The sequence below is a fragment of the Manacus candei genome, unplaced genomic scaffold (genome assembly GCF_025592945.1).
Source record: "Manacus candei isolate 608988 ecotype Guabito, Panama unplaced genomic scaffold, ASM2559294v1 h1tg000005l, whole genome shotgun sequence".
NCBI classification, from domain to species: Eukaryota; Metazoa; Chordata; class Aves; order Passeriformes; family Pipridae; genus Manacus; species Manacus candei.
In genome coordinates this window covers 641962-669937 of record NW_026138053.1, presented here as the reverse complement: position 1 = coordinate 669937, position 27976 = coordinate 641962, and the positions used below count along the sequence as shown (strand labels likewise).

Below are 27976 nucleotides of genomic sequence, written 5' to 3'. Positions count from 1 at the left end.
AAATGCAGAATTTCAGGACAAGGACAACTCTTCTCAGGCTCTCTTACCTCACATAGTTTTGTTTAGAAATTAACACACATACTACACCATTTAAATCCTTTTCCAGTACCTTCCCACACATTTCCCTCGTTTGCTAGGTGCTGTCAGAACGGCTTTGATTTTGGTGTTGTCACATTAGTCATGCTGCAGCAAGGAGGCTGTGGCAATGTTTCTTTGTGGATCTGCCACAGGTTCCTCAAAAGATAGCAATCAGGTGAATGTTTACCATTCCTCTGGAGACCATTCCGGTGAGGTCAAAGGAAACTGCAGATACACAGCCTCAGCTATGCTCATCACTGGAACCAAGCAACAAACCCCACCTGAAGTGTTGCATTCTTCATTCATCTGAGGGACAAATCTAAAGCTGCTCAACAGCTCTAACAGCAGTGCATAAAAATGAAGAATGAGTATGTGAAAAGAGGAAAAAGGCTTATTTTGCCTTTTAGCAATACCCTATGTTGTTCATATTCAACTGAAAATACTACACACTTTACACTAACTTAAGTGCACACACTGAAAGGTTCTGTGCAGGATCTACAAATTTGTCAGCAAAAAGGATACAATACCATTTTCCCTAAACTACAAAAGCTGGCTCCAGCAATACCTGGCACTTTAGGCTTCAAAGATATGGGCCGAATCAACCTACAATGAATAAGCAAATTCCTCAAGGTCACTTGGTGCATCAGTAACAAAAATCCCTGAGCTAAGGTAGAAGAATCTCCTTTCCCCAACTGCGAGTTCAGCAAGTCTTAACCAGCACTGTGAAATTCAAGAGTCAACACCACAGTAAAGAACAGAGCTGTTTGAGACTGCACCTAGGTAAGATTTCCTCATGACGCCTCCTCTGGCACTCTCAGCTACAGAGGGAACCTAAGGCAACTCAGCTCTTGCTGCAGATGTCTCAGCTCTGTGAGGAGAGATGACTCTGTGGTTCCATCCCTGTTCTATTGAACAGACATGAACAGCCAGGCTGGACTGAGTCCTTAAACAACAGAACTCCACTTAGGCCTCTGAAAGACACCCAAGAACTCATAAGGATAAGCATGAAGGAGATGAGTATTAGAAATGAACAATGCTAATAGAAAAATTAGAAGCATGATGAGAATTTCCAAGTTACAATGCTTTAGTTCTTAAATTAGTTTACAGATTGTCTGTTTTGAAATTAGATTTATTATTTGAGGAAACTGAAAACAACATACAGGCTACCAGAGTCTTGATTTCATCCCATGTTTGCATTAAAAAAACAAGCACAACTGCAGACATGTCAGACAACAGGAGCCCAGTTAAAGGATGGAAGAACAGAGATGGAAGCCTTGGGATATGTGACTGTGCTCCTCAAACAGTGCAGAATCAATTCAACCCAGCTCAAAACACCGGGAAGAGAGAGAAGGAGCAAGGAGAATGGGTCCTACTACTGACATACTGCCCCTAGTCATCTGAGGGGTCTGCTGATGGAAAAGTGGTCTCCTAGAAGTCCAGCCACAGGCAGAAACATTACTGCAATCAGGTGCTTTACAAAGAATATAGTCACCTTTTTAAATCTTATGAAAAGTTATCACTGGCTTGCGAAGCTCATCCTGAATTAAGGGCAAGCCACTATATGTTTATACAAAAAAATGCTTCCTGTGAGTCCAACCTGAACCAGTCACAGATGGAAGCTTCATGAAAAGTGAAGTAATGGTCTACTGCCTGCAGTACCACATGCAATGGACCTAACAAAGGGTCACCAGAGCTCCTGTGGGGCACACTGAGCATGACTTTGTACTGAACACATTCAAGAAACACCTGCCTAGCTGATAATCTGGCAGCATCTCACCCTCACTGGAATGATGCTGTAACAGGGATAAAAACACTTCCAAAAGAAAAAAAAACCACACTGGAGAAAATTATCAGACACAATAAAAGTCTAGGTAATGAAAAGCCTATGTACCTTTGAGACAGCTGCTCTGTACAGAGCTTTTATTGCTACCTGTTTTACTTCAAGCCATAAACCCAATTGCTTTTGCAAAGTCAAATAATACAGACCCCTCAAACATCAGGGTCACCAATTTTAAGTTCATGGAGAGAAGCCAAAATGCAGTTTACTGACTGCAGTAGGTACAATATGCTCACATTTGAATGATGCAGCACAAGAACTGACAGGAAAATTGGGAAGGCCTTTTGTCTCAGAGTGCAGGATGGCAGCGGTTTCCAACACAGTGCAGTCAACTGACAAGAGCAAATCTGGAGCCTGCAGAAAACAGGTAACAAAGCTCCTCTTCCAGAACAAATAATACACATAGGAGCTCTTGAAAGTCACTCAATACAGTTAGAGGTGGGTGGCAAAACCTGCTGCGGGTGAATGAAGAACAGAATATCCTGATTTGGAAAGGACCCACGAGGATCAATAAAACCCAACTCCTGGCCCTACACAGGACAGCTCTGAGAACAACCCCAAGAACAACAGCACTCCAAACAAATCCAGCTGTTTTGTATCTGGGTCATCATTTTAGGATGAAGCTGTAGAGCCAGGTGTTTACAGCACAGGTAGCATGTGGCACCTAAAAGATGCATTTAAGTTATATGGCAGTCTGGGGAGAAAGCCTGAAGGCAGGGACCTTTTCTCTTGAGACAGAACGGCAGATTGATACAAAGAATACGTTTTTCAGTAACTCACAGGCAGTGTCCAGCCTATGAGAAGTTAATACCAAATTAACTCTGACAGAACAGAGGCAAGTTTGTTAAGGCCCTGCCAGCTCTTCTCTATGTTTGCTCACAGCACATCACTTCAGAGGCTTATGTGAAAGCTCAGATGTCAAAGTGCAATTTCATTCCTATGCCTGGACCAGAGTAACTGCAGCTACCAGACTCTGGTCTTAACAGATCCTGGTTTTCTCAAGCCAACTATCCCATTCATCAGAATACCATTTTATACCCTGAGACCAGGAGTTCTGGACATGGGAAAAAGGAAAAAAAAACCAAAAAACAACCAGAAATCACAAAAGAAAGCCACTATGTCCTTTCAGAATGTTTAAGCCTTCCAATACTGATGAATGAGGTATTCCACCACAAAAATAGGACAGATTACCTCTATGCAAAACAGTGATTGTGCAAATCTTTGCTACTTATATCAGCCTCCTGACCCTATAAAAATGTAGGGCTGAGTAAGATTTTCTGTATAAAAGTGGTAGTTTATTTCTTTTCTGATCAAGAGTTGTATCACTAGTCAATACTACATTTTATTGCTAATCACAAGTCGATGCACCGGGGTTTCAGAAGAGTTTGGTTTATAGCAATCCTATGTACCAAAAGGAAAAACGTTACAAATTCAGACTTTGCAGACACATTGCCACGTCCCTATAGAAGCAGGGATGCATTAGGTCTGTTTCATTAGAAAATTCTCCTCTTGAACAGTTTCTGGAGAACACACAATCACGATTTTCTCCAGTAGGAAAATTCACCCCATCATTCCATGCAAAAACAAGGTGGCCAATCTGCTCCGCAGCCTAAAATCCCTTTCCTACAGAATGGGAAAGGAACAGGTATTTACACTGCTCCTACTGTGTCGTGTTAATGCTTAAATTACTAGGAGCAAGTTGGCACATCTTCCGAGTACACACCTATTACCCAGCTCAACTCAGCTTCCTGTTGCTGGGGTAGCAAGTTCTCTCCAACACAACTGAGATGTGTCCTACTAACACTCTACAAAAATGCTACGGTAACCTTTGCCAGACAGCAACACGGCAGCACTTGCTTCAGAAGAGCACTGCACAGCCTTTCAGTAACACACAGCTCAGTGCATGCTTTATCTGTCTCAGACCCAGTATTAGGTGCTGTAAGCAAAAGCCTGTGGGCACATGACAGACAGTGCTGCCACAGAAGAGGGACTGCGCTGCTTCAGATGCTGCTGCCCTGTCATCCCCAACACTGTGATGCCTGGATTTCAAGAAGGGAGAGTTAGGACTCTGTCCCTTAAGTCATATTGCCTTAGAGAAACTCAAAAGAAACTCTTTGGGAGCTGAACGTCTATTGGGAGCTGAACATCTATTCTTGTAAGAAGGCTGCACTGCGCAGGGCTCCAGACAGATTTGAATGGTTCTGAGGCACATACTAATACAGTTTAACTTATGATTAAGTAAGTCAAAAGCACTACCAGAACAAAAATATTAAATGGAAGGTTAAATAATTCGTCCTACTGGATTCAATTTCACATTTCACCTGTTCACACGAGCACCTCCTATCTGGTTGGATTTGAACAGCCTACAGCTCAACCTCAGAAAGGAGGCGCTGAGAAACAAGAAGACTGAAGCTGCTTGCGACAAAAAGATGGATATAAGTATAAAAGAGGTTCCATTTCCAGCACCAGTAACACTGCCTGCTCAAGCCCAGGTGTGGTCACCAGGGAGACTCCTAAATTCAGGAACATTATTCAGTTAAAACAATAGACCACACTATTCTGCAGCTGCCATGATTCCTGGCTACAACTCCCAAAAGAGTTTGCCACCTGTCGAAATTGTCTCTAATGAAAAAGCAAGACTGCTCAACGAGATGAAAGCAACACCCCCAAGCTGGCTTATTTGGTGAGGACCCAACTTCAGACCAGGAGTCTGCAGGCATCAGCTTCAGCAAATGGGATCTCTTTCACTATCCAACAGCTGCCTTACAGCTACTGCAGAGCAACAGCTTTTTAGCTTCCTTAAAATATAAAAGAACAAAACCCCAATAAAACCCCTGGATTCGAAGCATCCAAATATGGCCTGTTGTACTGGAACATTTAAATCCTTGGGGGAGGTGGGCATCTTCTTCCTCTGCCACAGGCAGCGCTTACTCCATGATGGCCCGGTACAAGGCAGGTTCAATATAATCTTCACGGTAGCGTGAATTGATCACTCTTTGCCTCTTCCTCTCTTGACTGACCTCCTTCTCTTCGAAGATCTCTGTGAAGCGCATATCTGAAGCTATTGACTGAGAGAAAAAGACAAAATTAGTCACTAGAGCACAGATCAAATCCCTGCCTCCACATCCTCCTACTGCAGGTGAGAAAGAACCAAGCCAAGACACTTGGGAACATTCAGCCCTCTTCAAAAACTGACCAAACACAAGAAGAAAAATATTTAAGAAACTGGATTTACAAGTCTGGGGATTATTTTAAGTGAACTGTAATCAGAGATCTAAAGAATCACAGGTATCAAATTTAACTGAGCACCTGATTTAAGTTCACAGTCACTTTCTCAAAGTAATAAACAGAGTCACCTGTTCCAAGCAGTCTAGAATAATTTCTGCTTTGTGAAGCAAGCATGTTTAAACACCTGGTCACAGGATTCAGCTGTGATACATTCTTTCTTAAACCTCTAACATCCTGTGTGCCTGCCAACAGATCTGCATCAGGTGTGAATGTCTGTGCTATAAAGCAAGACACCCCAGTGTGCTGTCTACAACTACACTTTTTGTAGTGGGAAGTGCAAATCAACAAAACAGGAACCTAAAAGGGCTGTGAGATCTCTGTCCTTGTTAATAATCAAAAACTTAATTAATAACTAACTTAATTAAAACTTAACTAGTAACTACAATTTTTGTAGTGGAAAGTGTAAAACAATAAAACAGGGACCTAAAAGGGCTTTGGGATCTCCATCCTTGTTGATGATCAAAACTTAATTGGAGAGAGCCCTGAACAACCCTTTCTGACAAGTTACCCCTGTTTGGAACAGGTGTCTGGAGACCTGCAGAGGTCCCTTCCCATCTGAATTTATTTTACAATTTCAAAAAGCGGCCAGCTGTCTTGATGCCACCCTACTAAGAGCTTTTCAGAACAAAGGGTAAGTGAAGGAACTTGGCCATTCTTTGCAATGGGAGCAGACAACGGAATTTATGAGAGCAGGTATGAAAGGGTTTTAACGTGCTGTCCCAATCAGTGACTCTATGCTATAAACTCACGCGCCCCTGTAGAAGGAGATAGAACTTTGCTTTTGTAGCCTCATCAACTACTGAGCTTTGCAACAATTGAGGGGAGAGCACCAGATTGTAATCTGCTGCTCCCATGTGCTCATCTTGCTGATCAAGGACAAATTAAGTTAAATGAACTTCTTTAGTAGAAGTTTGCAGCCCTTGTACCTACCAGCCTTGATTTCACTCTCTTAGGAAGCTCCTCTTCCAGAGTATATACATCATCCCTTTTCACCATCAGCTGTGAACCATCTTCAAATTCCACCTAGTAGAGAACCAGAATTTGTTCTGCCATAAGTCTCAGAAGTTAGAACCCTCCCACAGCTCCCCAGAACTTGCCTTCTCCTCCCTACAGAGAGCTCTCATGAAATAATCATCTACCACTTGAAATTATAAAAGATATGTATGCAGCTATGCACACTGCAATAGACTTTAACCAAAACCTCACCAATCTTATGACAGTAAAAGTAGCCCAGCAAGTTTGGGGATATTCTTTTAGCACCTGACAAGACAGTTTGGCTGGTCACTTTAATACAGCCTGAAAATTCATCCCTTTGGAAGTGTGCAAGGCATGGTGCATCTCACTAAAGAGAGAGAAGCAAAATCAAACTTATTTTAAGTAGTTTAAGCTACAGGAGCAGTGTCTGATGAAGAATTGCAGAGGAGCAATTTTCAGAAGTAGGTAGCTGGATATAAGCACAGCTGCAAGCAACCACTTTGCTCTTAACTCCAGCAACTATTACCAGCATCTGGCATTGCTGACAATAGCCAGTAACTTCTCCTGGAGTGTTTAAGCATGACTCTCCTATAGCTCTGTCAGCTTTAAAAGCAGCCCTGTTAACATGATTGGCTTGTTCTGAGTGAGGAATTTTCAGACAACAAGTTTGTACCTGGTACATCTGGATGGCATGTGATGCAACGAACTTGGCTCCATAAACTTGTCCATCTGTCCATCTCACTTGCACGACTTCCCCTTCAGCAGGGGGACCTAACTGAAGACAGTCTCGACTCTAGAATAAAGAGGGAAGATGGGAGAGAGGAGGAGAAGGATAAGCAGCTTCCTCATGTGAAGATTCAGCAAACCAGCAGGGAGTCACATTGCACACCACCCCAACTATTACTCCATTTTAGGGATGGCAAACTAGGCTGAAAAACATCCATCTATGTCATCTGCATTTAAATCCCAACAGTGGTACCAACTTCAAAGTATTTGATGTAGAAATGGTAAGCAAGTATCAGCAAGTTTTCCTTCAAACCTACCACTGCTAAGCAGCCAGAGATTAGCTGCACTCCCTGTTACACCTGTCCCTATGTGCCCTCAGTTAAGTCAGTCTCAGATAACACCCCTAAGGCCATCCTGCAGCACATCTCAGCCACCAGAGGAGGACCCAGGGCTGGAAAATTAGCAAATCCCCTGATGTGTCTTCTCTGCAGCAGCAAGAATTGACTCATGATGGGCCCTATACCAGAACCTCACTGTGTAACATACCACAATGTCCTCTGGGTACAGGTTATCACTGAAAGAGCCATCATCAAAGTTGACCTCGTAGAAAGTCTCCTTTGCAAGGCTGACCACTTCACACTGATAGAAGCGACCATTCTTGTGCTTGCTGATGACTATCTGTCCAGGTGACAGATCCTGGAGTGCAGCCTTAGCTCGCTGAGAAGAGAAAAATCACTTTTTACACATTGACTCACTGAAGAACACGTTGAGGACCATAGCTCCAGTGCTGGCACACAACACAGCAAGGTGAGTTACTTTACTTAAAACACCATCAGCAGCCTTTTTCGAGAAATTCTGCCTCTGAATTTCAAATGCCTGAAGCCTAATCTGTTAGATGCTGCTTTCCTTACTTTACTGAGTAAATTAGGCTCTCATTCCTCAGAGCAATGCAAGGCCTTTATAGTAAACGTTCCCTAATAGACTGTTGTGGTTTTGGTTAAAAAGGCTATATGGGAAATATATAAACTAATCAATCACTTAAATGTGAAATTCTATGAGCACTCATGCAGTCTGCTGGAGTACCAACACTAAATCCTGCATATTAAGTATCACAGCATACACCCCACTATTATTCCTCATTACAACAGCCACAGGAGGGATGTGATGCTTTCAGTCCTTCTGGGCTGCAAACCAAAGTACAATAAAGGACCTGACTAAGATCACTCAGAGCAGCAGCAAGGCTGAGATCAGAATCCAAGACCAACACCATTAGTTACACTGAATACTGTGAGAGAGCCAAGCCTTTAATGAAGTTTCAAAAGAACCACACAATCTAAAAACTTTTCAGTACCTCCAAGATACTGCAGTTCAAATCCTGGGAATCACACACCTAACTCACCTCTGCCTGAGATGGAGTCTTATGCCTGAAGCAGGTAATGAAGACAACAAATGGCCAGTCATCAGGCTGCATCATGACTCCTGCTGCTTGGGCACAGCTGACATGAAAGGATGTGGGACACCGACCATGTGAGCACTGTACACAGCAACCTGCAATTCTCTTTCTCCTTTTCTTGCAGAAGATGCATTTCTGTGGACAGGAAACTAGAAGTTATTGGTTGGCACTAGCTTTTACTCCACACAAAGGGCTATCTGGCCTAGCTAAAATGGCTAATATAATAGCTGTGCCATTTAGTCTTTGTGAGAGCACTGCTGCTTTCTGACTAAAAAGAATTGGGTAGCTACCAGTTCTATTGTCTAAGAGACAATACTTCATAAAAGTAAATTAACCCAACAGACGAAGAATGTAAATTAAATATCTACCAGCTCAACATGCACAAAGCATGTGACCCAAGGATGCTAGCAACAGGAGAACTTAGATTAAATCAGCTTGCAATGCTCCAACTCAATAGGGCCTTTCAGCACTTGACTATTAAGTCACATAAATACAAGCAACACGATTTAGAATAATGGACAAAGACCACAGAAGTAACAGTTAAAGTTCTATCACTACTACCAGTGATTCAATTACACTTGGGTCGGGCCTGCTGGGCTGTCAGAGGAAAAGAATACATTAGCATATGCAAAGCAGAGCAATTTGCCCCTGAACACCGAGCTGTTAAAAGAGTTAAGTACAGCTGCTTTTTTCCTGAAGACATTCACCCATTATATGAATGGCTCTCATATACAGAAGCATGAGTGCTCCAGAGCAGCCAATAAAGCAAGTTAAATACCGGGGAGTAGAAAAACAACAAACAATAAATTATCTCCGTTACACCACTATATGAATGTCATTTGCCACATACTGAAAACTGTGCCCCTTTTGCTGACTCTTCAAGTGAATAACATAATAGAACAGGGAAAGGTTAAAAAAATGGGAATAGGGACAGCTGCCATTTCCCATACACAGAACAGAGCAGATTATATAGTTCAGCCTGGAGAGGAGATAACTTGAATTTGAAGGGATAGGCAAAGTTCCTCAGATTCTGAACAGACTGGAGCCACCACCAATGAAACACAGATGATCCTTACCAGTCTGAAACGTTGCAGGGGGATTTTGCCAACATCTACAGGACTCCGTTCTGCAATGTTCACAAATTTTGCCTCCAGTACAGCCACAGCACACATCACATGAACCCACCTGTCAGGACAGAAGAGAGGAAAAAGAAATTATTATGTATTGGGCCAACAGAAGATGCTCTGGAGTTTAAGTAAGTACAGTTCTGTTGAAGTTTGCCATATAAACCACGATAAATAGCCTCTGAGAACTAGCAGTGTAATCTTCCTTCCTACTGCTAGTAACAGGTCACACGTGGGGCAAAACCAAGACTTCTTCATACTTCCAATCTACTACTGACAGTCTTAACAGGAGAGCAATTTAGTGTGACTTTTACTGGCAGCAGACCTGCATGATAAAAGACTGCCAGGCCAAGTTCCCATTATTTTATGGTGCTAGAAGACAGCAGCACACCCAAAGGACACAGGACAGGCAGCTGCATGCACATTTTGCTGTAGAAGTACCTTGAATTTCAATATGCTATGCTACTTAAAGCTATGGTTGTCCTTTGTCTCCATTGTCACCACAAATTAGAGAAATCAAAATCGTCTGAAGAGAAGGTACTGAGAGATGTTATCTCATCGGGAACCTCTGTTTTTATGTGGTAGGTTACACCTCTGCACATTACAGCTCTGCACTATAAATGCAAAGCAATCACCAGCTGCTATCAACTGAATGAGAATGAGGCATTACCTACAGATATGACAACTGCTGCATGAGAACACAATGAACACACCTTACCATATCCTTCCCAGTAACACAAATTGTGAAGGGTGTTGGTCACTCTGTTACACCAAATGCAGACACTGAATTTACCAGCTTACCCTCAGATACTTAGGAATTGACCTTCTCCCTTAAGATCACAAAAATCTGGAACACTCACTTGTCATCATTGGCTCTCTGTAGTGCTCCTCCTCGTAATGAACACAAACAGCAATCCTGGAGCAAGGAAAAAAAGCATTAGCTGGAAGAGTCAAATCCAGAGCACTGCACTTGCTGCATAATTTCCACCTCAAAACGCACATCCAGAGGAAGAAAATGGTTTTGCTGTCAGAATAGAGCTAACTACCTTGTAAAGATCAGCCCTTCAGCTCTCAAAAGCTGCTGCCCTCAGGGCAACAAACACAGACTCCAAGTCTGCTGAAGGCAAGCAGACCTACCACTGAAAGTTCCATGTATTTGTTATGGGTTCCTTTTACAACTGCAATACCCTCTATCCTTTGAGGAAGTGTAAAAGGATCTGGAACGAACATGAGGAAATACAATTTGAAAGGCTGACCTTTTCTGCTGATCTAGTGTCTATACAGCTGTTTGAGGGAATCCCATTCTTCTTGCTTTCTTCATGCATGCACACTTCCCTAATTATTAACACAAGTTACTTTCTGGTTTAGAAATAGTAGCTACCACAAATTAAGACAGACAATGGAGCTATTCCCACCTTCATGCAGAACATCTTCCTCTGATTCAAGTGAATCAGCAGCTTTGTGCTGGTTAAAGGGATACCACTGTGGTTTAAAAGCACCAAAATAGAATAGACTGGCTCCTGACCATTCTCTAGGTTCTTCTCATCGGATAATTAAAAATTAAAATTAAATTAAAATAAACCCCAACACCCACAACAATATGGAAATTAACTTTGTAGCCAATATGTACCAGACTCCATCTGTGAAAAACTTTACCTCTTCTAAGGCATTTTCTGTACACCGAGAGCACATCCAGTCTTCAGTGGCCTTGTCAGGGGATACACCATAACAACCTAGAACAGACACACCTCACTTAAGAGCTTATCTAAACTCAAACCCATTCCCCTTGGGCCCAGAAGTCAAGCAGGAATTAAAATCAATGACCCCAGGATGACACTGTGTATTTGAAGCTACCCATGCAGCCAACTGCCTGTTCCATAGGCCAGCACTCAAGTATATCCTGCTCTGATAAGGGCTCAACTTCATGTATCTGTATGTTAAACCAGCTGGTAGAGGCCTGCTATGATGTACAGACTCCAGACAGAGAACACCAGAGTTTAGGGTGACATCCAGATGCACTCACTTGCATGGACACAGACATGGCAGTTCTTGCAGGTGATGAGTACGCTGGTTCCATCTTCCTCTAGGTAGGGAGTTGAAAGATTGAGGTCAGTGCTGCAGCCAGTTGCAGTAAAGCACATTTCAGGAATCAGGGGTTTAGTTCGGATCTTCCCATCCACAGCAGCGGGAGTTACTCCAGAGTTTTGACTGCTGCCTTCACATTCTGCCTATAAGGGATGGATGGGGAATTTAAGTTTTAGAAATAAAATGGTCTCACTTCATCTTTACTCATTCATTATTTGATACATAAATCAAAGAAAAGTTGAAGGTGGTGAAAAGATAGTTTATAAAATCCTCAGCTGCTGTGGCTTCAGAATGCAACTATGTTCTACCCAAATACTACATGGAAAGTCTGAATTGCATCCCTCTAATGAGCAACAAGATACACATCAAACTGCATCTCTTGTGACAGAAGAGATGGAATCACCAAGCCCTCTACAGAAAACACCCTGAAATACAGAGGATCATAAGCCTGCTGTCCCCCACTGTACATTTATCTTACCTTAATATGGGAGGATTACCAACACACAAATAGATACTACTGCAATCTCCATTATTTTTTCTCAGAGTAGTTCTGAACAAGTCTAATGGGCTTTAAAACTAATTTGTTCTGGGAAATAAGCAGACTAAAAACGCAGTTTCCAGGATAAAGCTCAGGAGACCTTCAGGCTAATCTTTTGTAATTTATTCATCTAAGCCAATGTCAAACCAAACACCAAAGACATACAAAGTTTATAGAGGTATGTTTCCATTCAAGTTACTCTTCTGAACAGCTAAACAGAAATTAATCTTTTTCTTTGCAGAAATGTTCCAAACCACAGGCCACCACTGAAGTAGCTTGCCTAATCTTTTAAAATTATTGTTAGCAGAAATTGCAATAGTAGAATGCTTCCCAAAGCTAGGGAAAATAAGTCCATGTAACACTCACAGTTGGAAGGAAACGGACATGTTTTCAACAAGTCTTGTTTAGTCAGATTCTGTAAAACTTACTGATTTACACTGGACATTGCATGTCAAGCAAAAGATCAAATGACTGGGGGAAATCTATAACAAAGTTGAAGAAAACATGACCTTTTTTTTTCCCAAGCAGCTAGATACTTTTCTTCTTCCCAAAGGAAAAGTGCATATTTGTCTGGTATTTTGTGCCAATTTTTTATTTGAACGGGCAACTAAAGTGAGTTTCCAGACTTGCTATAGACTTTCTGAAGTTGGAACAAAGAGCCTAACCACAGCTCAAATCTTGGAAGACTTTCTGCTTTACTACTGGTGTAGACAGACATTTGAAAACCTGCAGTTAAGAGTTTTCTGCTCAACAGCAACTAAAAAAAAAAAAAAGCTAACAGAACTTCAACTGTCCTCAAATCCTTAACTTTATACACTGTCAGCACTAGTGAAATCCTTGTGTACCACACAGCTCTTATGCAGAATTATGCAGAATTACCAGCCCTAACAAGAACCTACTCTCAAGACAGAAAGAGCAAGATCAAACAGAAACTACAGTCGATGGTTTGCATGAAAACAAGAAACTATATGAATATATTCAACAAAAATGTGAGGTCTTCATTTCCAAAACTGGTGAACATGTTTCTGGTGCCACCATAATCATAGAGTGATCTCAAATGAATCACTGAATATGCTCAGTGTATGGGAAGGGTCAAGCTATCTCGAAGCTGCAAAACGCAGCTGTCGAACACTCAATCAGACAACTATTCAAGCTATCTTAAAATTAGTTAGCTTAGGCATATAAAAAAATTCAGTGTAGGACTCCAGCCTAAGCAACAAGTCAATATGATAAAGGAGTTCTGCATCCCATCCCACGCTACGCACTTCGTTAAGCGCATTTTCACATGCCATAGCTACTGCCATTATGGATACACTCCAAGACGTGTTTGTAGATGGCATTGATAGAAAACTAACCCTAAATCCTTCTAAGTAAAAGGTCTTCTTCTGTGCCTGCTCCCCAAAGACCATGTGGTATGAGTGGACCTAAAGCGCTTTTTTAAAAACATTTTAGAAGTGAAAGAGTCAGTCTGGAAAACAGAAATGGGATTTTATAGTCAGCAACAATCAAGCTCCATTCTGTGGTTTGAGTAAAAGCCACAGAACACAAAAGCTTCTGCTGAACAGATGAGCGAGCCCCTGAGAACCAACAGCCAGTCCATCACAGGTGTGCTCTCCTGGAAAAATTCCTTGGGAAGACTGCAACACTGATATAGGTTTTGTTAAGTGACAACATGTAAAACAACATATGTAAAACTATGTACCACAGCAGCATGCTATTCCACTATCTCCATGCATTAAGTCTTGTTTTCATACCTGATATGCCTGGAAGAGCATACAGACAGCACAGTATGGAGACTGCTGAGCCATGGTCCGATTGTACTCTTTTTCAGCCTCAAAGTTTGGTGGCCGGTTCTGCCAGAGCTGGCTAAGTGGCTTGGCCCAAGCTTCTGTCTCCTCAGCCTCTTCTTCAGGAGTTAGTTGCTCTGGTGCCTCTGTGATAAGAGATCATTCACTCAGTGATTATGTGTCTTTTTACAGATGCTCTTCTTGTAAATGAAACTAAATAAGGCAAGAAGCTATGAATGGAGATGGATGAAAGACTGCCAGAAATCAAACTGACAGAAGGGTGATGGAAGCCAGTAACTCAGTCTCCTTTTTAAGAGGCTTCTACTAATCAAGCAGCCGTGCAGACACAAGACGGGCTTACTGAGAACAGCACCAGTTCCAAATTATATCAAGACTAAAGCTGTCAGCCAAAGAACCTGGCACTGGAATTTTTTTTAAAATCATGAATATTTACATCAATGACTGGGATACTCTAAGGCAGATGCAATTATGCAACAGTCTCTGGTACTGGTTTAATTTTCCTTTCAGGGTTGCAACTTTCCAAAGAACAGAACAGGAAAGAAAGATGATACCATTCAAGAGAAAGTTTAATGATGCAATGAGACAAGCACCTTCTCTAGGGTGCAAAGGTGTCACTTGCTGACTCTTGTTTATCACCACACTGCCCACAGAAGCCGAGACCCTCTCTACAGTCTCCCTAAGAGCACGAGGCTTTACTCACCATCATCGCTAATGCAGTCTTTAACCAAGAGTGGGTGATGGCGTGGGAGTTTGCTCAAGGGCTGCCGACGGCCCTTGGACTTCTTACTGTCCTTTGCTGAGCTGATGTACTCCTTTGCTGCCTGGACAAGGAGAAGAATTCAGCAGTCAGTTAGCACGTGCTTCCATGATTTTATTTCTAACGACCTAACTTCAGCTCTAACTGGTTAAATCTTCTGAAATGCTCAAAGCACTACTGCTGTGAAAAACCAGACAAAGCTGTACTAGCTCTGTTGAGCCAGCAGAATGGACACTTTTCAGAGGCCCTAGCATAGCTTTTCATGCAAGTCTGTTTACATAAAGAATCACATAAAAGACAGAAACAAAGAAGGAAATGTTGAATGGTTCAACTTAGAAGAGCTGTGGTAAGAAGTCTCATGCATTCTGGAGAAGCCCTCAGTTTGTGTGTCACTTAAAAATTCCAAATTTATAAGTTAAAAAAAAAATAAAAAAAATACAGAGTTCATTGACATCTTGAACTAACAGGCTTATTTTAAATGAAGGACACTTTCATCCTTTCTGCTTATTACTTGCATTGATGTCTTACCAGACAGACTGGAAGAAGGAGACTACAACAACAGCTATTTCCTCTTCCCTTAGCCTTATGTAAAAACAAGTGACACACTGACAAAATTACTACTAACCTGACAAGCATGGCAATAAAGGCAATGATTTTAACGGCCCAGGAAGTCTCTCAGTAGATACGAACCTACTACCTAAAGTTGGATACAAGACTTCTAAGAAACACTGAAATGGAAATTAGCATTCCCAGTTACCACCTAATGGAAAAGTTGTTTTGAAATATACCACACTGGGGAAAACAATCCACACCCATTCAGAATTTCAACTTTTCCCTGTATAGAGCATCTCCCTGTAATGGAGACATCAGTATCTGCAACAGAATTTCTTTAGTTTAAATAGCCATGAGAACTCTTCCTTAGTTTCAGCTTAACTACCAACAGATTTGCCTATTTGCTGTTCCATTTCTGTAATTCCTGAATTTTTAAGACACAATCATTATTCGCCTCCCATTCTCTATGCACAGATTTAAAGAGGGAAACAAAATACTGAAAAGACATTGCCAGATAAGATTTTAACTCTTCTCTTAGGTTGATTAATAAAACATTGATTGGTAGTTCTTAAACACTGGGATTAACATTCTCCCAAACAATAACTTTTGTTGCATCATTTCTTCTCTTTTAAAAGGGACACGGGTAATAAAAGCTGGATCAAACAAGATATTAATTTTAGGTATAAATAGGTGTCTATTACTAAAAAAGGACCTCAATCAGCCTGTAACACTACCTAGTCAAAACCACCAAGCTACTTTTTTTGCCTTACAGCACTTAAATAGTTTAGAGAAGTTCTCAAAACCAAGGATCTCCTTGCCTTCTGGAAGAGGTAAGAGCGTAAAACAAAAATTGGAATGAAAGTCTGTTTAGCAAAGCCCATAGGTATTAAAAACACATTAACAACTAAGCAACTTGCTATGCAAACACCAGTGGGATGAAATTGTAACCTGCACGGACAGGAAGTTTTGTCACAGCAAATCCCTGACCATGGAATTAAGCCCTTCAGCTCTCAGTTCTCTTGCCATTCATACCTCTGTCAGTTCTTGCTCATTCATGCTGGTGGTGGCACTGGCTTTCTTCCCTGAAGTCTGTTCATTGTCGGATCCGCTGGCATCCCCCTTAGCATAGCTGTGGACTGTGAACACCCCAGCTGGCCCAGGAAGAGTTCGTTTTGCCAACAGCTCAGTCGATTCAGAGTCTGAAGAACAAGAATATGCAGGCGAGCTGGACTGAACGCTGGATGTTGCACTCTGCTTTGATGCTGGCAACACTGAAGTGGAATTGGAAGCATGTGAAATGGAGAGATCCAGTACAGCTGCTTCTTGTTCTTCTTCCTCCTCAAGCTTCACCGTTTTCAATTCTTCAAATTTAGCTGAGTCTCCACGATCTGGAAGAAACGATAGGCTGACTTTTTCTGAAGTCTAGGCAGAGAGAGAACATTTGTGCAACTGTTTGCACAAAGCCAAACAGGAAAGCAAACTACTACATGCAAAAAGTGACAGTAAATCATGTAAAGAGTAGATCATTAATTCAAACGCCTATAATGTCATGGGTGACTTAGTGAGGGAGAGAATATAAGTGTCTGCTCATTGCCTCTTCCAGCACCAGAACTAGGGTATGTCAAACAAAACCAGCAGACAGTGAGTTCAAAACAAACAAACAGAGATGGTCCTTTATACAGGCATGTATGTAGCTAAACAGCCCAACTCCTGGCCACACGATGCTGTGGGTAAGAGGTTACAAATGTGCGTGGGAGAGACTTAACAGAAGAAAAATAAAACCCCACAAACCAGAAGAAGATTATTAAATGCAAGCTGCAAAGGGCTGGAAAACAAAATACGAGAGGGAAGCATCACATATGCTTTCCCCTTTCTTATGTTGTGCCAGAGGCCCTCTGCTCCTCCCATAATAGCAAGGATAAATGACCTATTACAAGCCACATGAATTTTCCTTCAGCCTACTTATTACAAGTAACACACCTATACAGCATACCAGACCCACACTACCAGGAAGTGTGTGCATGTTTTACTAAGCAATTCACATAAAGAGGTCACATTGCTCAAGAGGGATGCAGAGGAGCTTAGACTACTGAGGCATCCGATATGTTTCTGTCTGCAGGCAGGTAAAATAAAAAAGAGCAAAAAACAAAAGCTAGAAAATGGTATCATTTTAAGTCTTATGACAGCAAATTTCTGAAGTGCTTGCCATGGGTCTGACAAACTAGTGTCTGCTTTTCTGGACATGAAGGAATCCTACTGAACAGTATCATATGAAAGAGTGCCCCAGATTCAGCTCTAGCAGCTTGTAGAATAATACCACATCTCCTTATACCAGGAAAAAAGCTTGGCACACAGTTACCTGGAAGTTTGAGCCTTTGTTCACCTTGTTGCACAAGTTCACTCACAGGCCTCTCACGAGGCTCTGCCATGTCCGCTTCATACTGCTCCTCCTTGGGGAAGGCCTCACTCTCACTCACCTCCTGAGGCACTTCCAGGCACACCCTGTGCCTTTTTGTTCCTATGCGATGCTTGGGGATGCTGCAGGAGACAAATTCATGGGTCAGGTTAGCAAACACGTAAGTGTGATGAATTTCTGTGTGAATGCATAAAATACAGTCTGGTTTGGAACAGTCTTTTAGAAGACAGCATCCGGCAAGCCAAATAGTTTCCAAATTATTTTGAAGTGTTTTCTTTGCCTTTACAGAAGAAAAGTCAGTAATCTTTAGAGATGATTCCTCAGCATGTTAACAATGTATTGCTCTAGCCAGGCATTCTTTACCTTGAACAAAAAAACCCTCTAAACAAAACCCCAAACAAACCAAAACAATAACCAAAAGACCCACCACCAAAGATAGCTTTAGAAATAGTAGCTGACACTGACTGAAAAAGATTTAAACTGCAAAGTGTAAGATGATTAGCCTGCTGACCTTCAGCAACAAGGAACTGCACACTGATGAAACAGCTTGCAGCACTGATTGTACCAAAATTTGCTAGCAAGTACTGTCCCATGATCTCAATACACTCTCCCTTTTACTTCTGGCCTCTCAGTGCATGGTGCACACTGCCAATCCAGGCTTTAGAGGTCTGTCCCAAGATGAAGAACTACCTTCCAAGCTGGTGTGTTTCCTGCCTACCACAGACTATTATCAATGTGGACTCAAACAGTAAAAAATATTAAGAGTAAACCCTGCTCCCAGGAAAAATATTATTGCTAACTCTGACTGTTCTTCTATCAGAATGGCAAACACTTAATTGCAGCTCCAATTGCAGCAGGGTCTAAATTCTAAAAATCCAACAGAAAAACAGAGGGCTATATAAAGCATTACCTTTTCATCTCGTCCCCATCCACCTCCTCTTTACATGTCTCTTCTGTTTCCATTTCCTCAGCACACTGTTTCCCATTCTTGACTTTTTGCATGAGATCCCCTTTAAGGAACTCTGCCGCCTCTGGGGTTGGAAGAGCATGGTCGATGACAGTCACGTCCTTCCCAGCTTTCCAAAGCTTGTAACGATCTGGCTGGTACTTCCTCACAAACACATCCATGGAAATCTTCACCATGTCCTTCCGACATGAGCACTGAAGTCACAGAAAATATTAAAGTAAGGCCACATAACTCAACAATCCTACTCTGAATTCCTGTATCACTTTGCTTTCAGGAGCTTAAGAAAAAAAATCCCCCATTTACATGTAATTGAGCCTCAGAACCCTCACTCAAGATTTTCCCAGGAAATCAAAAATATTAAGTTACTTAAAACTGGGCAGAAAAGTCAGCAAAAAAGAGAAAGCAGAAAACCAAATGTTATCACAATAACTAAGAAAGAAAGCTCACCAGTCTGTTTACAGTTGCTGGTAGAAGCTGACTGTTTTAATACGAGCTTATACAAAAATAGGTAGCAAAACCAGAGACTATAATGAAGAAATTAGAGCAACACAAACTGCAGGCCTATCCAGAGCAGTAGAGGTCCCCCTCATCCAGGATAGTTACAAGTAGTACTTCAAAGCATTCACTTCAATGTAGCTTCTGAAAATATAACTTGTTTGTAAGGCACCTCTACAGGGATATCCAGGCTAAAGGTTCAGCCAAGATATTTATTTTGGTAAGTCACTTAAGTTACCAAAATCATATTTCCAGGCTAACCAGTCAATAAGTAATGGTTAAAATATTAGACAAAAGTAGTGATGAGCCCTGACCATCAAACAAACTCTTTCATCTCTGGAAAGACAAGTCTCCTGCTTTGCTCTGAAGCCTCACTTGATTTGCACAGAGTTGCAAAACATAGTTTCATGCTATCCACGCTTGAAATAAGAGGACAAAGCAGGAGGTTGGTTGAACGTTGTTACCATATGAGAAAGCAAACATCACACCTTAAAGGGACAAAGCCCTGAAATCACTCCCTTAGAACAAACAGTGGGGGCTTAATGAGCAGCAGAGCATCCTTTCTTTCACATGCAGAATCGTTTGCAATAGGATGGTAACAGACCACTCACCAGCACTGACTGCTTCCCATACTCGATCCACCGAAGAGTAGCAAAGTTGGTGGATTCAGCACAGTTAAAGCCGTGATTAAAGCCAGCATGATAGCTATAAGGAAAGGTGATCATGAACTCCCCAGCCTCCTGTGTCACCTAGAAGACAATTGAGACGCCACAGTGTTATTCACAATCTACTTGGTGAGTATGATTAAAAGCAGATCCCATACCCCTCTGCAGCATACCCAAAAACCCTTCTCACAGATGGTGGTTGGAGTTACCTGCTGCAATGGCCAGACTTGAAACTTACCTTCACTATTTTCCTACTTATGTTAAATATCTGTTTACGGAAAAGCCACACTCAATATGGGTTTTTTTACTAAAACACAACGCAACTGGTCAAAATAGCACAGAAATGGTTATACATATAAAATACTCTGTGACCAGCTACTGAAGGTACTTATCTGTACCTTCAGTATCAGTTGCTGGCTTGGGTGAACAGTATCTAAGATCAAATAAATTTTATCCACACAGAATTTGAAATTTACTGCTGTTTTCTTTTGCTGTTCATATTCGAGTACAACTCTCAGTCAGTCTTCCACTGCTGCTCTTCAACATTACCCCACTGTCTAAAGGTTTATGACAACAAAACCCTTCAGTTACCGATGAAGATGTGACAGTATTTTATGAACTCAAAGATTAGATCTTAGATATTTCTGTGTGGAGAAGGGGAATGGCAGACTATCACCACAGAAAGTAAGGAAATCTATAAAGTTATTAATGAAATTAAAAAATTAGCAGGGAACAAGCCTTATTTTCTGTTGAGGAAGTGGGATGCAACAAAATTGGCAGGGGACAAGTCTGAAACAAAAAAAGGACAATCTCACTTCACTGAATGCATAGCTAAGCAGTGAAGTTAATCTAACACAGGATGTGGTGTACAATTCTAAGGTAGAAAAAAAAATATGGAAAACCAAGCTTTTTTTTTCAGTAGTCCTTGATAGATTTTTTCGTTTCAAACTCTTTCAGGCCCCAACTGCCAGATAAATGGAAGTACAGTGGGAAAAAATTGCCTTATACCCTTCCTGTTTAAATTTTCCTCTCTAAGCATCTGCTACTGGCTGCTGCTAGAAATGAGACAGGACTGCAGGAACCTCTTGACCGAGCTGGTATAACCACGATTACTTTTCTACACCTTATCAAATGGAATGCCGTATTTCTTCAGAATTGATGGAGAGATGAGGGTCATCTTGTGACGGAGAAATGCTTCACAGCTTTGGGCACTTCCTGGAAAAAATCCTGTTTAAAAGGCAGGCAAGGAGAGATGTTACCATTGTGCTGTGAAGTAAATTTATTTTTCAGCAGATTTTAGGAAAAGTTACTGTCTAAATAGGGTTTCTCCCTAGACCTACAAGTGTGGACCACCTTATTTGAAGTGTGCTAGCTTGCATTCTGAAGAAAACTGGCAACTCCTCCAGATTTATCTTTTAACAGTTGCCAGTTTGAAAGAGCATAAGGAAGACCTTACAAAGAAGGATCTTCCCTTGGCCATAAACTTCCAGTTTTAATAATCAATAGTTAAAGATTTTCTTATTAAAGGTTAGACAGACTGTAAATTCATTATTTCTAAAGTGAGATTTTTCTTGTGTGTATCCTATAAACAAACACTCAGAAGTAATGTAATATATATTCTGAAAGGCAAATTATCAGTTCAGTCATGCCAGCCTGTGCTCTGGTGGATATTACAGGCATGCTGTGCTTTTAAAGAGCTGAAATTTGTTGCAGCTGTCCATCCCACCTTTCAAAAAGGGTAAGACATAAATTGCCTGATTACCTTTTGCAAGTCTCTCCAGTCGCTTCCCATGCTCTGGAGGGATCGAGTACCTGCAGTGATAAGAACAAGTCTGTTAAGTTAAAGTGACACGACAAAATCTCAAAGTCTGACTGGAAATCATAATCAGGCATCAAGGCCTGAATTACTTACAAAAATAAATCCTCTATCTCTACACTGTCTTTTTCAAAGTTTGATGATATAAAGCTGAAAATCTTCATCAAGGCCTTTTACCTTTCTATCCCAAGAAAAATCAAGACCAAAAAGCTGGCCATCTCTTCCACTTTTGCTCAAGCAGTTAAGGAAGTAAAACGTCTGATGTACATAATCAACAGATCAGTGCAGCAAAACATGAACTGCAATGAGAAGGGGAAGAGCACTTCCTGAACTGCCTCAGTTCACAGCTGTGCAATCGCCGGTACACTCACTGCAAGGAGGGACACAGAGCAAGAGAGAAAATGGAATCATCTCTCTCAGCTGCTCAGACCAAGATGAGACTAAGTCAGATGCCTCATCCTTAACACGTGCACAACTGGCAGAGTGCTCTTCAGGGCTATGCCTCTCTTTGTACACGGTTTTTATACCACAAAACTCCTAGCTGGTTTGACTACAGTAAATAAAGCCAACCACTTAGTTTCCTTTTGCTCTGGAATACAGTGTTATATTCTTCACAGAGCTCCTTAATAAATCAATCAAACTAAGACACCAGCAAAGCTCACTTCTTTCAAGTACTACTGTAAAAGAAGCAATGAACAAATAGTTCAACAAACTGAACTATTCTGTTTCATGTTCCCCTGCTACTCCCACTGCATGGGGTTGTTCACTGGTCACATGGTGCTAGCTATTATTTTTTACTTCAAAGTTGTATTAAAAGGCAGCCAAAAATATTAGTTTCCAACAAAAGTGCCATGGAAACAATTGCTGAAGTTGCTTGAGAAATTAATTTGTGAACAGAATGGCATAATTCACTCTTGAAATGCAACCCATGCTACAGAAAATTTCAGGAGCCTCCCCTAAGAATCATGAAAGCTGGATGAACCACTCAGTGAGATCCACAGGCCTGCCTTTTAGATCTGATAAACAGCTACATTTCAAAGTTCACTAAAAATTGCCTGCTCCCCCAGTGCCTGTGTGACCATACCTCTGTATGGTCATTTTAGAGCCTCAGGAAATAATAAGCAAGTTTTCCAAGCTTTGGTCCTACTGCAGCAGAGAACATCCACGCTGTACTGTAATTCTGAAGAACTCTCTACATCAGGACAGCAAACAGTTGCTACAGAAGGTAACCAAACAAATTCTACCCAGGACATGAACTGCTTTGCAGTTCCCTACAGGTTTCTAGTGTTCTTGTTATCACATACCTCTGCAGTGCAAGACTGGAGAAATGGTAATTACTTCAGTCAACTCTCGCAACTTCATAATTTTGACTCCAATATTTTCTGGTATTGCTTTTCTACATTTAGAAGCTTCCCTAGAAAATCTTACCATGACTTGGGTTCCCCAAAATGCAAGTAGTTAATACTGTAGAGGTCCATGTCCTCAGTGTGCCAAGCAAAGGAAGTTTTCCACATGCCAAAATATAGGTAAGGAGTATTCACTCCTTCAATGGTTATGCCACTTTCATTCTCCACAATATCCAGGATTGTGTTCAATCTGCCAATATTCCATGCATCTACATGCTGTAAAACATGAGCCTTGTGTCAAACAAGGATTACAAAGAACAGACCCACACAACTGAGATGACAGTTGCAAAAGCTAACAGGCACTTGTGAAACAGCACATCACAGAATCACACAGCTCAAGCCATGAGCTAGTTCCCCTTAACCAAAAGTTCTGCACGGTGTAGCTTACATACTGATTGCTTACTAGCCTTTATGGAGGGGAAAAGGTTACCAGCAAACACAGTGATTGGGAAGGAGAAATAATCACGAAGCTACAAACTTAACAGAGCAGAGAACAATAGCTGATGTTGATTGAACTTGAGCTGATGTCTGAACCCTCTTGAACAAAACCACTTTTCATTCCAAACATCTTTTAAAATAGTGAATCATGGTAATTTAGGAGACAAGCAAGCAGAATGCAAACTCTTTTTTGACGTTTATCATCCTACCACATAATGGCTACAGAGCTGTCCCACACAAATACAGGCACCAGTGAACACTAAAGCAGCATGTATCCACTGATCAACACTTCCAACTCTCATATGCCCTTTGGGACAAAGCAACACTTGGGCAACAGTGGTTTCTGCCTTCCTGAACTAAACTATGTTACGCTGAAGCGTGAGCAAAGGTCCCTTAGAACACTACCTCTGTCAGCCTTCTTTAACTACCTGGATTAAATGGAGTGTATGTTAGAAACACGTGGTTTATTGTGTTCTTGCCTACTCCAGAAGCTGGAACTACGTGAAAACTATCATTAACTCTTTCCAAAAGGTAAGAGTCAAATGCTACATTAGTATTCATGGAATGCAATATCCCAGGATAGCTGTTACCTGAAAACCCAAGCAGTTTGCTCACCTTGTCGTAAAGCGTGCCGTTAACGTCGGCACCGTAGATGGGGGCATTGAATGTAAGGTTTTTCCAGTATTTTCGTTCAAGGTCTTCAAAGTCCGTGTACCGGGGTGTGCAGTACCTGAAAGAACAACAAAGGTAATAAAGACTTTGCAGTGTGGTATTTGACGAGTCTAAACCAACATTTTCCACCATGGAAACAACGGAAAGCTACAATAAAAATACCTAATGTGTGTTAACTGCCTAAGCAGCAACGAGAGCTGCCACAGCTCTGTTCCTGCGAGACTTGGGAACAAAATACCAGGAAGAAAATTACCTTCCCCATTTCTCAGTTTACTTTCATTTTTTGCTTTGTGCACTTTTCTGGGGCCAGAACAATTTCGCTTTTTAGCTGCAGCTACTAAGTATCAATGCTACAGCTACTAAGTAGCAACAATTCAAACACAAAAGTGATACAAAGAACAACTTGAAAGGGAAAAAACCCAACAAAACCAACGTTTTCTGCCTTTCACTTTCAGTGAAAGTAAAAACGTCCACAGACTTACCTGCTAGTAAACTGGTCAAGCATGCTCAGTTTACCAGCGAAACACCTGCTCTTGATGGCCATTCCCTGTAAACTATATATTGGACCAGGGGATCAAATTTACGCTCTTAAAACCTATTTCACGTGTGTCTATACACATAGATTCCAGACAACTACATATATAACATTAAACAATAATTTCTATTAAATTATTCTAGTAAACAGAAATTTTAAAATATCTGATGTGTACATAAAACAAGCTTTGGTGGACTGACTGCAGCTGGCAACTCCAATGTTATTTCTAAGTAGTTATTGCAAAGGTTGTTTCTAAAACTCCTTTTAAAGTTATTTTTTCTCCATATCCTTTTTCATGCCAAGAACACTTCTCTCCACTACTCAGAAAATATTTCGATGGTCTAGCTACTGGGGACAGACACACAGGAGTGCACAGCACAAGAAAGAAGTTCTCCTGGCATTACGTATCCTCTTGCTGCACAAGTGACAAAGGTCCCCATCCCCACAGCCCGTTGTACGAGCACAGCTCCTCAGCTCAGGGCATGACGTTCACACCACTGACCGGCACCAGGCTGTACCGAGGACCTGGCCCCTGTGGGAACTTGGGGATGCCCCACCCCTGGAAGTGTTCAAGGCCTGGCTGGCTGGGGCCCTGAGGAACCCGGTCTTGTAGAAGGTGGCCCTGCCCGTGACAGGTGGGGAAACAGATGATCTCTAATGTCCCTCCCAACCCAAACCACTCCATGACTCTATGTGCCCGGCACCGGACGTACTTGTCGCTGTTGGCGATCCTGCGGAACTCGCGGACCGTCATGGCTTTCTTCTGGATGTTGTACTGCGTGAAGAGCCCGGACTGCCCTGTCACCACCTGCTGGATGGGCGCGGGGATGACGAGCTCGTCGATGTCATCGTAGCACTGCCGCGGCTTCCACTCCTTGGGCGGCACGATCTGCGGGGACACACGGCCCGGGAGCGGCGGCCGCGGCCGGGGACAGCGTCAAACTCGGGGAACTCGGGCCGGGCCCCGGCCGGGGCGCGCCCGCCCCACCGGCGCCGCGGCGTAAACAAAGGGCGGAGGCGGCCGGTGCGCGGCCCGGGGCCGGCGGCGCGGCCTCCGCCCGGGGGGAGAGGGAGGGTCGCACCTTGGCCAGCCCGGCGCGGTGGGCGCCCTGCGACTCCACGTAGGCGATGTAGCGGCTGAAGTCGCGAAACTGCTCCATGGTGGGGCGGAAGGTCATGATGCGCTGCCCGGGGTTGAGGCTCTCCAGCTCCGAGGCCATGATGCCGGGCCGGCCCTGCGCGGAGGAGGCGGGGGGTGTCGGGGGGGGGGAGGCGGGACACGCCGCGCGCCCCGCCCCCTCCGCCCGCCGGCCAATGGCCGCGGGGTCCGCACCAGCCCTGCCTCCTCATTGGCGGAGCGCGCGTGCCCGTCAGGACCCTCCGGCTCCCTCTCCCTCTCACGGCGAGAACGCCACCGACTCACAGCTCCCCCCGCGCCTCCCGGCCCGGCCCGGTGCGGCCGCACCAAGTCCCCGCCCGCCGTGCTCACGTCGGCAGCGCGTCCCGCTCCTCCGCCGCCTCGCCGCCTCTCTGTACCGACGCCCAGCCGCCGTATCCCTCCGCACCACGCGCCCAATGAGTCCTGCGGACCGCCGACGCCACCGCGGCCGTTCCGCTCCGCCCGGGCCCCGCCCTGCCGCCCCGCCCTCTTCTCCTCCGCCGTCGCAGCCAATCGCTGCCCGCTCCGGCTTCACAGCCAATAGGAATTCGACGGCCGGCCGGGGCGGGCCAGCGAATCAGGAGGCCGGGCGCAGGGCGGTTGCTAGGCAGGGGCGGGAGGCGGCCGGGCGAGCCGCAGGCAGGCGATAGGGGGCGCTGGAGCGGGAGGCCGGGCCGGGGCAGCCTCGGGCCGTGCGCAGCGGGGGGGGAGCGGCGGCGTCACACAAGGGTCCCACAGGGGGCCCACAAGGGTCACACAGGGGTCCCACAGGGGTCCCACAGGGGTCACACAAGGGTCCCACACGGATCCCGGCCCTGGGGAGTCCCGCCGGGTGCAGCCGAGCCCGGTCCCGCGGGGTGTGAAGCGCTGGGCACTGATCCCGTGCAGATGGGCGCTGCCCTGAGCCGAGTGGTGACACACAATAGGCGTGTGCCAACCGAACACGCGTGAACTGGGCTAATTATACACCTACAATTTCCGTGTGTAAGCAAAGCCAGAGGAGAATTTGATACTGTGCAAACGTCTGGCAGTGAATTCAGGCTGGGGCTGGGCTGGGCTGGAGCCAGGCCTGACCCACGCCAGAACTTTTGGCCGGTCATCCAGAAATATGAAAAAGTGCCGAACGGATGTTGCCAATAATCCACCACCATTGTGTGAAGGATTGGGACCTGACAGTACAGCTTTAGCAGCAGATGCTTTCCAGTGTGGACAAGGATGAGTGCTTGGCAGAACCTGTCTAGGGACGCTGACCTCTCTGTGGATGGGACTGCCTGCGATTTTCACAGCTCCACAGATCGTGGTGTGCTAAATGCATTTTAAATGTGTAAGTGCCAATAGGCAACCTTAAAAGCAAGCAGAACCCACCTGAAGCGCTCGTAGCCATCCTCAGAGAGTATACTTGGTCCTTCATGCCTAAATAAAACCTTAATTTCACTGTGTGTTTCTCCTGATATGCATTTCCTTCAGAGCATGTAGCAGCCCTGAAAGTCCTAACAAACACCACTCCAACCAGGTTTTCCCTGGTCTGCTGCCTCTCATTTCCTCATCTGAATTGCCAGGTATGCAAACCACAGAGTGGATTAAAACAACAGCAGGCACCACACAGAGCCTCCTACAAATGTCAGATAACAATTTTGAGACAAACTCTGTGTTTCTGGCCTTCTCGGTGGCTTGGCAGCTGCACTGGCCATCCTTTAATCAAGAAAGGCTAACTTTCTAATATCATAGAATCACAGAATGGTTTGGGTTAGAAGGGATCTTGAACATCATCACATTCCAACCCCCTGCCATGGGCAAGGATGCCTTCCACTTGACCAGATTGCTCAAAGTTGCATCCAACCTGGCCTTGAACACTTCCAGGGATGGGGCATCCACAACTTCTCTGGGAAACCTGTTCCGACGCCTCATCACCCTCACAGTAAAAAATTTCTTCCTTATATCTAATCTAGCCCTGCCCTCTTTCAGTGTAAGGTCATCTTCCCATTTCCTGTCACTGCAGACCCTTGTGAAAAATTCTGCTCCAATTCTCTTGTAGCCCCTTCAGGCACTGGAGGTTGCTTTGTAAAGTCTCTTTGGAGCCTTCTCTTCTCCAGGCTGAACAACCCCAGCTCTCTCAGCCTGTCTTCACAGGAGAGCTGCTCCAGCCCTCTGAGCATCTTCATGACCTCCTCTGTGCCTGCTCCAGC

General features: G+C 43.5%; 1 protein-coding gene across 2 annotated transcripts; it reads right to left on the bottom strand.

Moving 5' to 3' along the window:
* Positions 1-30: 30 nt before the first annotated feature.
* KDM4A (lysine demethylase 4A) lies at positions 31-26266 on the bottom strand. Of its 2 annotated transcripts, none has more exons than XM_051797094.1 (22): positions 26121-26266; positions 25714-25866; positions 25345-25520; positions 24040-24154; positions 23009-23202; positions 21527-21576; positions 20888-20991; positions 19711-19848; positions 18548-18798; positions 17581-17759; positions 16254-16609; positions 14613-14733; positions 13859-14037; positions 11505-11709; positions 11138-11214; positions 10342-10397; positions 9434-9542; positions 8304-8492; positions 7451-7621; positions 6852-6971; positions 6134-6226; positions 31-4983 (listed from the first exon to the last, which is right to left on the bottom strand). In XM_051797094.1, exons 2-22 carry the CDS (start codon positions 25849-25851, stop codon positions 4843-4845), a joined length of 3162 nt encoding a protein of 1053 aa, XP_051653054.1. In that variant the 5' UTR covers positions 25852-25866; positions 26121-26266; the 3' UTR covers positions 31-4842. The 2 variants fall into 2 exon arrangements, with proteins under 2 accessions (XP_051653054.1, XP_051653062.1); XM_051797102.1 differs by lacking the exon at positions 26121-26266 and adding an exon at positions 26055-26070.
* Positions 26267-27976: the final 1710 nt, after the last annotated feature.

Excerpts from the sequence above, each read along its gene's own strand:
- KDM4A (XM_051797094.1), bottom strand. The coding sequence starts at position 25,851 with ATGGCCTCGGAGCTGGAGAGCCTCAACCCCGGGCAGCGCATCATGACC. Across the intron at positions 20,992-21,526 it reads ACTGGAGAGACTTGCAAAAG|GATTTTTTCCAGGAAGTGCC; the intron begins GTAATCAGGCAA and ends CCTTTTAAACAG. Across the intron at positions 10,398-11,137 it reads CAGAAAATGCCTTAGAAGAG|GATTGCTGTTTGTGTTCATT; the intron begins GTAAAGTTTTTC and ends TCCTTGCTCCAG.